The sequence below is a fragment of the Pleurodeles waltl genome, chromosome 1_2 (genome assembly GCF_031143425.1).
Source record: "Pleurodeles waltl isolate 20211129_DDA chromosome 1_2, aPleWal1.hap1.20221129, whole genome shotgun sequence".
Classification (NCBI taxonomy): Eukaryota; Metazoa; Chordata; class Amphibia; order Caudata; family Salamandridae; genus Pleurodeles; species Pleurodeles waltl.
Window position 1 is genome coordinate 702,868,706 of NC_090437.1, and position 12,862 is coordinate 702,881,567.

The 12,862-nt window shown below is 41.0% G+C and overlaps 1 protein-coding gene across 1 annotated transcript in view; it reads right to left on the reverse strand.

Annotated features, from left to right (window-relative positions):
• TMEM154 (transmembrane protein 154) overlaps positions 1–12,862 on the reverse strand; it is an 86,218-nt gene that overhangs the window by 59,302 nt on the left and 14,054 nt on the right. The window contains exon 2 of the mRNA XM_069242691.1: positions 4,472–4,801. Within this exon, the coding sequence (XP_069098792.1) occupies positions 4,472–4,801 (330 nt within the window). The remainder of the gene's footprint in view (positions 1–4,471; positions 4,802–12,862) is intronic.

A 12,862-nucleotide genomic window follows, 5' to 3' on the forward strand; every position in this document is an offset into this window, starting at 1 on the left:
TGAATATACTTGCTTGAACATACAGAAAAGAACCTTGAAATGTTTTTATTCTGCCTATACAATAACATTTTTTGTTCCTCTGTTTTTAGAAATTGCTCATTGGGGCTTTTGTTAGTTCTTTTATGCTGTTAAAGAAGAAATTTAGGATGTAAATCTGTGACCCTAAAAAAGACCTGCTTCAGGGTTAACACAGGTCAGTACAGTACAGAGGTAATCCAGCAATACCACAATACGTAAAACATAGCTGCTTTAGACTGGCTGGGGTAGCTTTTTATCCGGTGGGCCATTTCAGTACTGCAATACTAGCACCAGTCCCTTGGTACCAAAACAATCTGATTGATGGCTGCAACATCAGAGAAAATGTTGCAGCCACCATTACAATACTCAGGAACTCGATTCTCAAGTCTTAAAAAGATTTGAAAAAGGCCCATGAGGGGGCAGAGTGAACACAATCACACCCAAGGCCCATTTGAAGGTGATCTATAGAGACCCACAGCATAATTAAAATTAAAAAAAGCCAATTTTGTTGGCGGTACCACAGAACTACCTCGAGACAAATGAGTTACCATGATACTCGCTGTACTGTCGTACTTAAAATAACAATGATGAAAATGCTGTGCTGAACGTCGTGTGCAGCAGAAGTTGCTCGCTTCTGGGGGGCGGAGCATGTGGCCAAAAACTGCAGCATATGGCTGATGGCCATGTGCAGTTAGGGTTGGCAACCCTGCAGCAAGTTGGGTGCAGGGTCTCACAACAGGAAAGGCCCTGTACCCAGCCCCCACTGTTCATGACCAAAAAAGGGGTCAGCACTTCCTGGGGGTTGACTCCTTCCATGGGTTTGACTGCTTCATAGCAGTTTGGGTGCAGGGTTTGGCCAAAGCCATGCCCTGTGGCCAATACCTGCTGGCCACAGCTGAATGCCGAAGTTTGAAGGCCATTGTGCCATTGTGGTTGGCCACTCAGCAGGGGGATGGGAAAGGTTGCCAGAGGGGATGGGAAAATTCTCAGTGTAGAATATCATAAAAAACTCAGAACTTCACTGAAAAAACAAACAGTTGAGATGACGTTAAAGTAAATTGTAATGAGATAACTCAACACATATTAAATGAGACTGATGACATCTCAAATTACATCATTGATGACATCGCAGATGACATCATACTTTCACTATGAAAATGTTCTCTAGGCTTTCTGACTTCAATTACTTCAACAAGGTACACCGGTGCCCAAATTTGTATCACCAATCAAGTGATAACTAACATGATTTTTGCTTACATGCTGAATATATATCATATCTTCAAATTCACCTACATTTGGTGGTTATCACTTTATTTTACTGGCAATTACCCACCCAAGAAAGAGAATGCTTTCATAGACTTTAGTGGGATCACCCACCTTTTAAACCTTGAACACGCTACAAAATAAGAGTTTGTTTTATCTTCGCCTACATGGGATCATCCTCTTAAAAACTTTAAATGACCCACAATTGTAAGCCAAGAGACTGACAGGTATGCATTAGCCACTTAGAATACCTTCAGTCAGGCCCTATGGACAACCCTACGAAGTTTGGTAAAATACACTAAAAACATTCCTGAGACGAGCAAAATGGCACACAACCTTGGAGCCATACTTACAACTACAATGTGAGGTAAACCATCTCCAAGAGGGTCACTCTTACACTGTACATTATTCAGCGATCTGCAATACCTCAAAATCTTCAGCAAAGTTATGCAAATAAACATCCACACTGCATAAGCATCCGCTACACATAGAAATTATCTAAAGGACAGACTAACAACTATTTAAGGTGAGCTTGTTAAAAGAGAATGTACAGGCTCAGGTATCGGTCAAATCAGCTATGCCAAAATTCACACAGTTCTCCTAGCCTTTACAAAGCAGGCCTATTTCACAGATAACATGGATCTTGTAGGCTAAGGTCTAAGTCAAAGCAACTATTTCACAGACTCATGCTTCTGACAGTAGAGCTATAGCACACTATACTAGCAACATTGTATGGTATATTTCTACAATTTATGTGAATTTGTAGTATTCTCAGCAGTCCAGGGTAACTTGGTACATGGTCATGTGCGTTCTCACTGAATAAATTCACAGGAATCATGTATCTTTTTGCCATTTCTGTGGAATGGCGTGATAAATAATAATTTAACGGAACACCACTGTTTAGCCATGTTGAGTTTGAGCTTGTGGTATGTTTGTAGCAAGGGGGGTCATGGGACTTTGCTTTTTCCGGTTCCACAACGGGTTTTTCAATGTACGGAAACCTGTGTATTAGGGAGCACCCTGTGGCCAATTGTATAGGTCTGTAGTTTTGTTGTATGCAAGAAAGCTTTGTTTTTCTTCAACAATGCAGGAAGAGAGCAAATTGCTTTAGCTGTCACACTCTTTGTCTAGTTGTAATGTTTAATTATCTGCCAGTGACACCAAAACATGAATAGGCATGCATTTTCTGCTTTTTAAAAGATGAATTTGTGTTTGTTCGGGCTAAATGTTTTGTTTTGGCCATTGTGTACTTCAAATTTGAAATCTAGCCTTTATTCGACATATTGCTACACAGACCTGGCTGCTTTTCTGCTCTAAATACATCCTGTGGCCAGTGATTCAGAGATGGATGGGTGGTCTGATAAGACTAGACACTGATGACCCAGCAACATACAGGAGAAAGATCTTGAAACTGAATGACAATCCTACCTCTACTTGCTCACATAAGCAAATTATTGTTAGGGTCCTTGCCTTAGTGCTGGCTTGTGTGTGTGGCCTTGAATGAAGCTGTTTTCTCTTAGAGAAAGGCAATCCCTGACAAAGGGGTTACAGCTTGTCCCAGGTTCCCCGGAGTGGGAGGAATTTACGCAGAAGAAAAAGAAGTAGGGGAAAGAAGAGAGATTCCCAGCTGTGCTGAAGTACAGGTAAGGTAAAACCACACAAGATGCTTTCTGCATCTGTTTCTTCAGTCTAACCATCCTCTTAAATATATTCATTGCTTCCAATTCCATCTCTCATTCTCTACGCTGTTCTTTCCCTTAGCATCTGCATGCATTAAAATGCACTGGCTGTAAAATCTGTTTTATACTGTATATGCACTCTAAACATTTTTTAAAGATATGCAAGGTGCTGGTGTGGTTACTTTATAAATCCTTGCAATCTAATATTCATGTTATTAATTCTAACAGTATTTTAACATATGTAATGTACTTGGACAGAGAGGGTACTTTTGAACTTGACTGGGTCACATTAATATTAGAACTGATATTGAGTAGTTCAACATAACTTCCCAAATGTATACCTAACACTGCAGGGCCACCCTCCTTTCTCGTCCTATTTTGGTAATATACTGTTTGCTCTGCAACTGTAGTACAGCTTTGCTCTTTACAGTACAGTGTTTGGTACATGTAAGGTAAAATACATGTCAACAATATTTAATTGTTCTTGTTTTTATTGGACATACCAAGGGTACTTCTGGTTTGATACCATTGCAGGTACATAATTTTCAGTAACTATCACATTTTCCAAGTTCTCAATAAAGCAAATAAAAATTGATCAAATTCCTAAACTCACACCGTCTTCCAATATGTTCCCATTGCAGCATTACTATGCCAGGGCTATTCAAAAGAGTGTGAAGGCAACATTAAAACAGAGTTATACTGTATTGGAGTGTGGGGTTTAAACATATTTACAGACCGAAAACACTTTAAATAAATATGACTACGTCAAGGGAGAGTTAAGAATGTTTTCTTGTGGGCTTTCTTGGGAGCTTCTTGTACTTCTAGAACTGGTCCAGAACTGGTCTATGGTGCTAAAAACCAGAGCAGACGAGAACAATTTTCATCTGCATAGTCGAGTCAGAGCACAGGAAAGCAGATTTGTCCAGTAGCACAGCTGCTAGTGCTAATATTGTGAGACGTGTTAGTGCAAGAGTACTTTAAAACAATTATCTGATTACGTGATGTGGATGCTCGAGATGGTGAGATAATCTTAGCCTCTGTGTCCTTTATAAAATACAGATTTTCAGCCCAACAGGCTGTGAAAAATCTGCTTTTTATGTCAAAGCACGGAGGCTAACATTATGCAATTGGAAAGCTCTGCTAAAATCATTACCTATTGCATTCTCCACAGATTTAAATAACAGCTTCTAAACATATTCTCATTTGACCAATCTGCAGCAAGATACATTTCCTGAAAAATTCCTCCGACTGGTGCGGGAGTCTGGAGTGCAAGTAAGATATAGTAATCTAGCATTTAACATTGTAAAGCCCCTTTAAAAAAAAAATCTCTTTTCAGCCACCTTTGTCTTCACTTTATGTTTAAAGTAACCAACATTCGATATATGATCACCTATGTACCAGATATAGAGGGACACAATTGGATTAGGAAGTACAGCATTACCTACATTGCAAGGTACACACCAAAAACAGTATTCAATTTTCTCTGCTTGAAGAAAGAGAGTATTACTTGCCTGGTGTAGATTTTTTTCGTTGGTGGCAAACCACCAAGGCGATGACCAGCACTATCAAAAGAACCAGTACCAGCGCAGGTATGCCGAAAGTTAAAATGGTATAAATGTCTGTATCCATGTCTTCTGCATTGTCATTTTGTGTTGTGTTTACATCAAACCTGAGTGTAGTCTCTTCAAATCCAGATCCATCTTCTCTTTCTATCATGGCGTAGGAAGCCAAATCAGCATCTTTTGTTGGTGTAGTATCTTCAACACGCACCAGTGTGGTTGTTAGAGGTGACATGTACTCGCTTTCTGAAGTCTCTCCATTTTCAGACGTAGACACACTATCTGCAAACAAATATAACGTAGAGCACAGTTATTGTATCATAGTGCTGTGATTTCACAAATATACATTTACTCTATGAGTCAGAGTGGATATGATTTCTCCTGAAAGCAGCTTTAGAATGCTTGAAGCTTGACCAAATACAAACAATAATATCTAGAACAACATAAGACAATTAGGAAATAGCAAACAAATGCCCGCAAAGGAGAGCAGGAAAAAGCAGAAAAGTAGAACATGAGAGCAGAAAAAAGCCTGTTCTCCTCAATAGGCTAGTTTAGTCATGCCCTTTGAGTCTGAGCTGCTGGGCTAATGGGATGTCTTTGAAGGAGCCACTATTTTTAAATTGTACAGGAATCAAGAAATGTTCTCCATACCTTGGCCATTGACTGCCTTCCTAATTAGGTGCAAGACTTTCCTAGAAATATGTTTCTAAGTGGCCACATATCCTACACTTGCAATGGTTAAAAAAAGAATAGTAGTAGGGCAAATTTTGTGATGAACACAGCTGCTGCCAAAGGGTGTTCCTGCAGCAGGGGAGGGCAGATTAGTACAATAATATAATCAATAAGTGAACGGTTTCTCAGTTTCAACTATCTATGGATCAAAAGTCAGAAGATATTTTAAAAAACATGCCCATATCCCGTACCCACAGACTCTATTGATTGTTCCAATGATTCGACCCAGTCGGAGGGAAGTAACATGGGATTGGTGTTGACAATCGTTGCATGATTGTCTTATGACAAAGCAGATAATCCTGCATCCACTAAAGCCCCTTTCCAAAGCAGTCTACAATGACTGACCCTTACTCAGAGTACTTACAGAGATGAAGGAGAAGTTAGCCATCATTGGCATACCGTTGTTTTGTTTTTATTAGGGTTTTAGAGATAGGTGAATAACATACAGAGTAAAAAGTACGGTTGCCCTGCTAGCAAAGTGCATTTTACATTAGCATACATTCCAACATAGCAAGTGCACTTAGCTACAATACAGTATTGTCATCAATTGTGACATTATACCTACACTTCTCACTAGGTAAGACATTAGCAATTTTCACAGTCTCATGTATTTCGATGGGCTTGGAGAGCTAAAGCATTCTTTGGGGCATGATTTAGCCTACATTAGCATCCAGTACTCTTCCATCCTCTCCTGGCAGTAGGACATATACTGTAAACATTCATTCATGCATGGCTTGGTACATCACTCCCAATGGATTGCCACGTTCTCTTGGCCAGGAACAGCATTACAGCCACCAGTGAGGATATTTCTAATGTATCCCAGAAGCGCTACAATTGGTGTTCTTGGTACAGAGGTACAAATTATTTCATCTCTGCAGACAAAAACTGCAGCCAAGAAGTTTACCATCTTAACACACCCCCATGGTAGGTGCATGAAGTCGACGTCTACATAGTCACATGCATGCAACATTCTTCTGGCTGAAGACCCATCTTATAATGCCCAATGGGCGTGCGGTAAATTAGTTGGAGGAACTTGACATGGATACGTTGAAGACTATAACTAGGCAAGAGTATGCCGGTCTGGGAGCAACAATACTGCCATCTGTCCTCTGTTAGCTCATCTCCAAGGTCCCTGTGCCACCTCTCCAATGCCCTAGGTTTAACCACAGAGTCCTTGTCCTGCCTGATGAAGTATAAGCAAGTGATCAGTCTCCTGGTGGAGGGGGAACTAAGTACACAATCTAGGGCATGCAAGCTCTAAGGCTCGCAGGGAAAGGAGCCATGTACTGCCGTACAGGTGCTTCACATGCAATATTAAAGAAAGATATCAAGGAGCGTGCAACTTATGCAGTCATTTAAGTCTTGTATAGAATGAAACAAGCCCTCTGAATACAAGTCTCCTATTGTCTCCTAGCCCATGCCTCCCAGTTGGCGTTTTACTTGCACTGCCCATATAGGAGGTAGCAGGGGTCTATCAGTAAATTTCAGGCAAATGGTCCGGAGACAGTCCAGTCAGGCCCTGCAACAGAGGCAATTTCAAGCTAATACTGTACACTGGACTGTGTCAATCGTGTCTCTAGGTGTGTTCACTCAGCGCAAATCACTGTAATCAAGAGGCATTAGCAGGCGTTGTCCACTTCTATTGTAGTGTGAGGCAGATACTTTGAAAGATGGAACCAGTGGTGTACATACTGAGCATAATCCTAAATCAGTACACAATGATCCCTGCTTTTCAAAGGGCAAGGTCGGTACCTCACAGGTCGGTCTTGGCTGCCAACCAGCCCACACCAAGTTTGTTAAAAAAAGGTTGAATGCAATCAAAGGAGGCCCTGGTGAGTGGAATGGGGATATATGCAAAAAAAATAAAGAAGTTTGGGCAGTATGACCATTATTGCGAAGGCTATTCTCTCTGTAAGGGACAGAGGCAATCAGATCCATACAGGGATCCTCTCCTCCAGCTGCCCCACGACCCTGCCATAGTTTTCATGCCAGATTTGGGACATGTCCTTGGTAATTCATATCCCACGGTACCAGAGAGCCTTGCCAGCCCACTGAAGAAGGGACTCCATTGGAATCTTTGCTGTGTTTGCAGTTACAGGGAAGAACACGGACTTTGACCAATTGATGACTATCCCTGTTAATACACCAAATTGAATGAATTTATGCAGCATGGGTTCAAGATTCTGGGAGAGCGGGTACCTTTGTCAAGTGTCTTTGTTAATTATGATAGGGTCAGAGACCACTCCATTAATCCTGAGCCTATGGTGGTGGGGATTAAAGCCAGTGCATTGCAATAAGGTAAAGAGATATAGCCACTCCAGAGAATCAAAGGCTTTTGTAGTGTCAAGAAAAAGGGCTAAGGCAGATAGCTGTGGGTTTAGAGTGAGAAGCAGTGCACAGAGTGTTTGGAGACTGGAAGTGGTGGAGTGTCCCAGGACAAAGCCCAACTGATCCTGTCACACAATATCGGGGATGAGAGGAAGAATTCTGGCTGCAAGCATGTTTGCCAGAAGTTTATTAACAATGTTTAAAATGGATAAATGTTAAACTGTACAAGTTGCATAAATTGGACTGCTAATCAGGATTCAGAATAGTGACTATTAGGGCTTCCCAAACTGAGGAAGACAGATGCTCATCACCAACGGCTTCCTCGTACATTGACAGCAGGAGAAGAGCTACTTCCTCAGCATATGGCTTGTAGAATTGGGCACTCATGCCATCCACTCCAGGGGCCTTGTCGCCCGGCATGCTGCCGATTGCTGGAATAATTTAATCTGTGGTTAAAGCCAGAACAACAGTATGATAGGGAGGTTGGTATCTTAGTGGACGGACATCCCCCAACGCCTATGGTCCTCAGCTGTGTGAGTGCTATTTGTGAGTGCTCTCTTATGACTCAGGCAGATTCATCTACATGATGGCTAAAAGTCTTGGCACCATTGTTTCTTGTGGGGTATATTAAGGGTTTACTAAAGGACATAATTTATGTTTACCCTAAACTAAGAGTAGCTGGAATAAACCTAATCTACATGAAGCTGGAGATGTGTATCTGCAATAATTATTTACAATCTTTGGCTCTGAATAAGAATGACTGTCAGAATAATGTACTCTCCTGTTTGCCTTATATCAATTAATTGACCCTTGCAGCATCCATATTGATTGACCAGCACCTTCCACCCTATGTAACTGTGAAACTGTGAATGAATTCCTACTCTACACAGAATATGCTCTACAGATTAAGAGGATCCATTTTGATTCATGAAATCCATGAGAATTGTCTTCCATATCTGTGGCCCTAGCAAAGAATAGTAAGTCATGTTTGTGTGCAAGTGTGATTTTGCAAAGTTAGATAAGGACCTGTTGGTCATGGTATCTGCACTTTCTTTGTCATGGATGGACAGCTAGGAAATTGTGAAAATCCTCATGTGTTAAAGCAGGGAAGCCTTACAGTAGCCCTCAATGATCACTGAGGCTATTGGCAAGATAAGCAGCTCATTGTGAATTGACCCCTTCACTTTTGCTTAGGTTTATAACTAGGTGACCACAGGCATATTTCATGACCTGGAAATAATAAAGAATTTGCTGTGTTGCCACAAACAAAGGACATTACAATAGTCTAGACAAGCAACAATAACAAAATGATAGCTGTACCTCTATGTCAGATCAGGAGCAACTACAGCCTTCTAAAAGTCCAAAAACCACTCTTCGTTTGTTATGCGATTCGTGTTCTTTGAACTGGTTGGGCCTTTTCCTGTTGAATGCACTTGCAAATCAACTTAGGGCAACTCCTGATCTACCAGAGGACTACTCTAACACATACAGACAGTGAACATTGCTAGGGTGCTGGTGCACCCTGCGGGCTACAGCATTGCAGCCAGCTCGATTACGAGCCGGAGGCAATGCTGTAGCTTATTTACAACTAGGCCAGCGGTCAGAAACTGAGGTTTCCGCCCGCCGACCTAGCGGGAAAGTCTTAATAATTTCGGCGGGTGGTCGCCATGAAGGCGGTGGCCACTCTGTCGGACGTTTGGCGGATAGGCTTTCCTGTCCGCAAACTCAAAATGAGGTCCTAAATATCAACCTGGTGCAATACCCACGTCAACAGTCTAAGAAATAATCAGTAACCCGGTGTAAACTCCATTCCTGCACACTAAAAAGTACATAGTAACCCCATGCAATACCCGTCTCTCTCCCCTAAATACCAATCAGCACATATAAAACTTTTAAAAAGGAACACAAAATACCATTTATATTTTCAAAGTTCTAAATAAAAATAATATTTTCTGATATTGAACTTTAGTAAAGTATCCAAATACTCGCTAAATCCCAACAACCCAACAGACAATTAACATAAATAACTTTAAAAAGTAATTAACACAACTTAAATTCAAATTATAAAAACTAACTTTTTACAGTTGTAATCATTATTAAAACTGTTATACTTTATTCGCTGAAACCCCTATAAGACTGAAAGCCTAATGAAAAATAATACAAATAATCTGTAACTAATTAATACAAATATGAAATAAATTAAAAACACAAGAACAAAATGTAAAAAATGAGGTACTACTAAAAATGTAATACACTACCCAACCCAACCCAAATCCTTATAAATCCTCAAATCCTAGCATAAAAGTATCATTATAGAATACAAAGTTAAATTAAATTAAAACCTAAAAATTTTTTTAATGTGATTACAATTAAAAATTCAATATACTACCCATCCAAACACTTATAAAACCTCAAACCCTGAACTATAAATATTATAATAAAAAATATGTATAACATTTTTAAAATGTTACATATGCAAACTCCCAAAATAATCAACCACACAAGTAAAGAACAGTAATGTATTTAAGGTAATGAATGAAAACAAATACATTTCTAAACAAGTATTTATACTCAACAAAAAATACAATTTAATATCACTGAAAACCCTATCAATAAATATTATAGTTGCATTTTTATATGTAAGAATTTGAAACAAAAAATATAACATTTTATAGGTGTAATTAAATAAACTACCCAGCTAAATACCTAAATAACAAGAATAAAAACAATACAACTAGAAAAAATAAAAATAAAAAAATAAAAAGTAAACATATTTAATATAGTGCTCACCCTAATCCCTACAATAAACAACACCCAGAAATAAAAATAATTAAAACAATAACATACATTTGGTTATATAAAAAACAACATATATAAAGATATATATGTACATATATGTGTGTACATATATATATATATATATATACCGCAAAAGCCCCAAAACACAACGTGGACAGATCACATTTTTCCAAATAAAACAGAGTTGTTTTTTGCAAAGTGCCTAGCTGTGGATTTTGGCCTCTGGCTCAGCCGGCACCTCTGAAAACCTAGAAAACCTGGCCAGTTTTGAAAACTAGACACCTAGGGGAATCCAAGATGGGGTGACTTGTGAGGCTCTGACCAGGTTCTGTTACCCAGAATCCTTTGCAAACCTCAAAAGTTGGACAAAAAAACACTTTTTTCTCTCATTTCGGTGACAGAAAGTTCTGGAATCAGAGAGGAGCCACAAATTTCCTTCCACCCAGCGTTTCCCTAAGTCTCCTGATAAAAATGGTACCTCACTTGTGAGGGTAGACCTAGTGCCCGCGACAGCAAAAGCCCCAAAACACAACGTGGACACATCACATTTTCACAAAGAAAACAAAGCTGTTTTTGCAAAGTGCCTAGCTGTGGATTTTGGCCTCTAGCTCAGCCGGCACCTAGGGAAACCTAGCAAACCTTCACACTTTTGAAAACTAGACACATAGGGGAATCCAAGATGGGGTGATGTCTGGGGCTCTGACCAGGCTCTGTTACCCAGAATCCTTTGCAAACCTCAAAATTTGGCCAAAAAACACTTTTTCCTCTCATTTCGGTGACAGAGAGTTCTGGAATCAGAGAGGAGCCACAAATTTTCTTCCAACCAGCGTTCCCCCAAGTCTCCCGATAAAAATAGTACCTCACTTTGTGGGTGGGCTTACTCCCCGCGAAAGGAAATGCCCCAAAACACTATCTGGATACATCAAAATTATCAAATACAAAACTACTTGTTTTTGTGGGGGGGCACCTGCATTTTTGGTCCTGGGCTCAGCAGCCTTCTAGGGAAACCTACCAAACCCAGACATTTCTGAAAACTAGACACCCGAGGGAGTCCAGTGAGGAGTGACTTGTGTGGATCCCCCAATGTTTTCCTACCAAGAATCCTCAGCAAACCTCAAATTTAGCTAAATAATCACATTTTTCCCACATTTCTGTGTGGGATCACCGCACTGGGACAAATTTCTTACCACCCAATGCTCCCCTCAGTCTCCTGGTAAAAATTATACCTCATTTGTGTAGGTGGGCCAAGTGCTTGTGAAAGGGAAGAGACAAAAACATGTTGATATTGAGGGGGAACCCAAGGGGGTCCAAAACAACAGTTTGCAAAAAAGCATTTTTAGGCTGACAAGTGCAGCAGAATTTTTATCGGTATAGATGAGACAGTGCTGGGTGGTAGGGATTTTGTGGATTCTTGCAGATTCCGGAAGGTTCCATCACAAAAACGTGGGAAAAATGTGTGATTTCCAGCAAAGTTGGAGGTTTGCAGGGCATTGTGGGTACAAATATGGTGCGGGTGCATGTGAAACACCACCCTGGAATCACCCAGATGTTTAGTTTTCAGATATGTCTAGGTCTTGTGGATTTTTCTACATGGCAGCATCCCAAAGTCCCAATAGTGCATTCCTCACCATTCCAAGTGGGATGATTTTGAGAGTTAGCCAAGCTCTCATGGCCCAAATGTAAAACCAAAACCCAAAATAATCAAATGTCTTCTTGCTTGCTGTGGGTTAAGATGTTTTAGAGTGCGGGGGAGAGCTGAAAGACTGTTACCCCCTTCAGTTGGGGTGGGGGCATAACCAGGCCCATACAGGTTGGTAGCCACCACCCCAATATTTTTTGTTTTTTTTTAATTCCCTGCCATCTAGTAGACTTTCTGCCCCCCTGGGGTGTGGATCAGGGGTAATTGCCCCATCTGCCCACTGGTGGGCAGAACAACTTTGACCCTATTTATTTGGGGTGGGGGTATGACCATACCCCCAACCTCTTATTTTGGAAAAAAAACTTACCTGGTCTCTGGTGGGCTTTCTGCCCACCCTTTGGGGCAGATATGCCTTCCACAAATAGGCCCATATGCCCCCAAGGGGGGCAGATATGGCCAACAGTAATGTGCCCCCATGGGGAGTGACCCTTACCCAAGGCGCTGCCCCCCTAAAGAAAATACACGCATACACACACACCAATCCCTGGTGCCTAAGTGGTTTCTGCCACCCTTGGGGGTAGATTGGCCTAACAAAAATCGGCCGATCTGCAGAAATGGTCTAAATACAATGTGCCCCCCAGGGGAGCGACCCTTGCCTAAGGGGTCGCTCCCCACCTCTAAAAAAAACCCAAAAAACAAAAAAACATTTTCCCTGGCGCATAGACGTTTCTGCCCCTCCCGGGGGCAGATCGGCCAAATAACAATAGGCCGATCTGCCCCCAGGGGGGCAGAAATAGCCTAAAATAAATTCCCCCCTCCCCCTTCCCAGGGAGCGACCCTTGCCT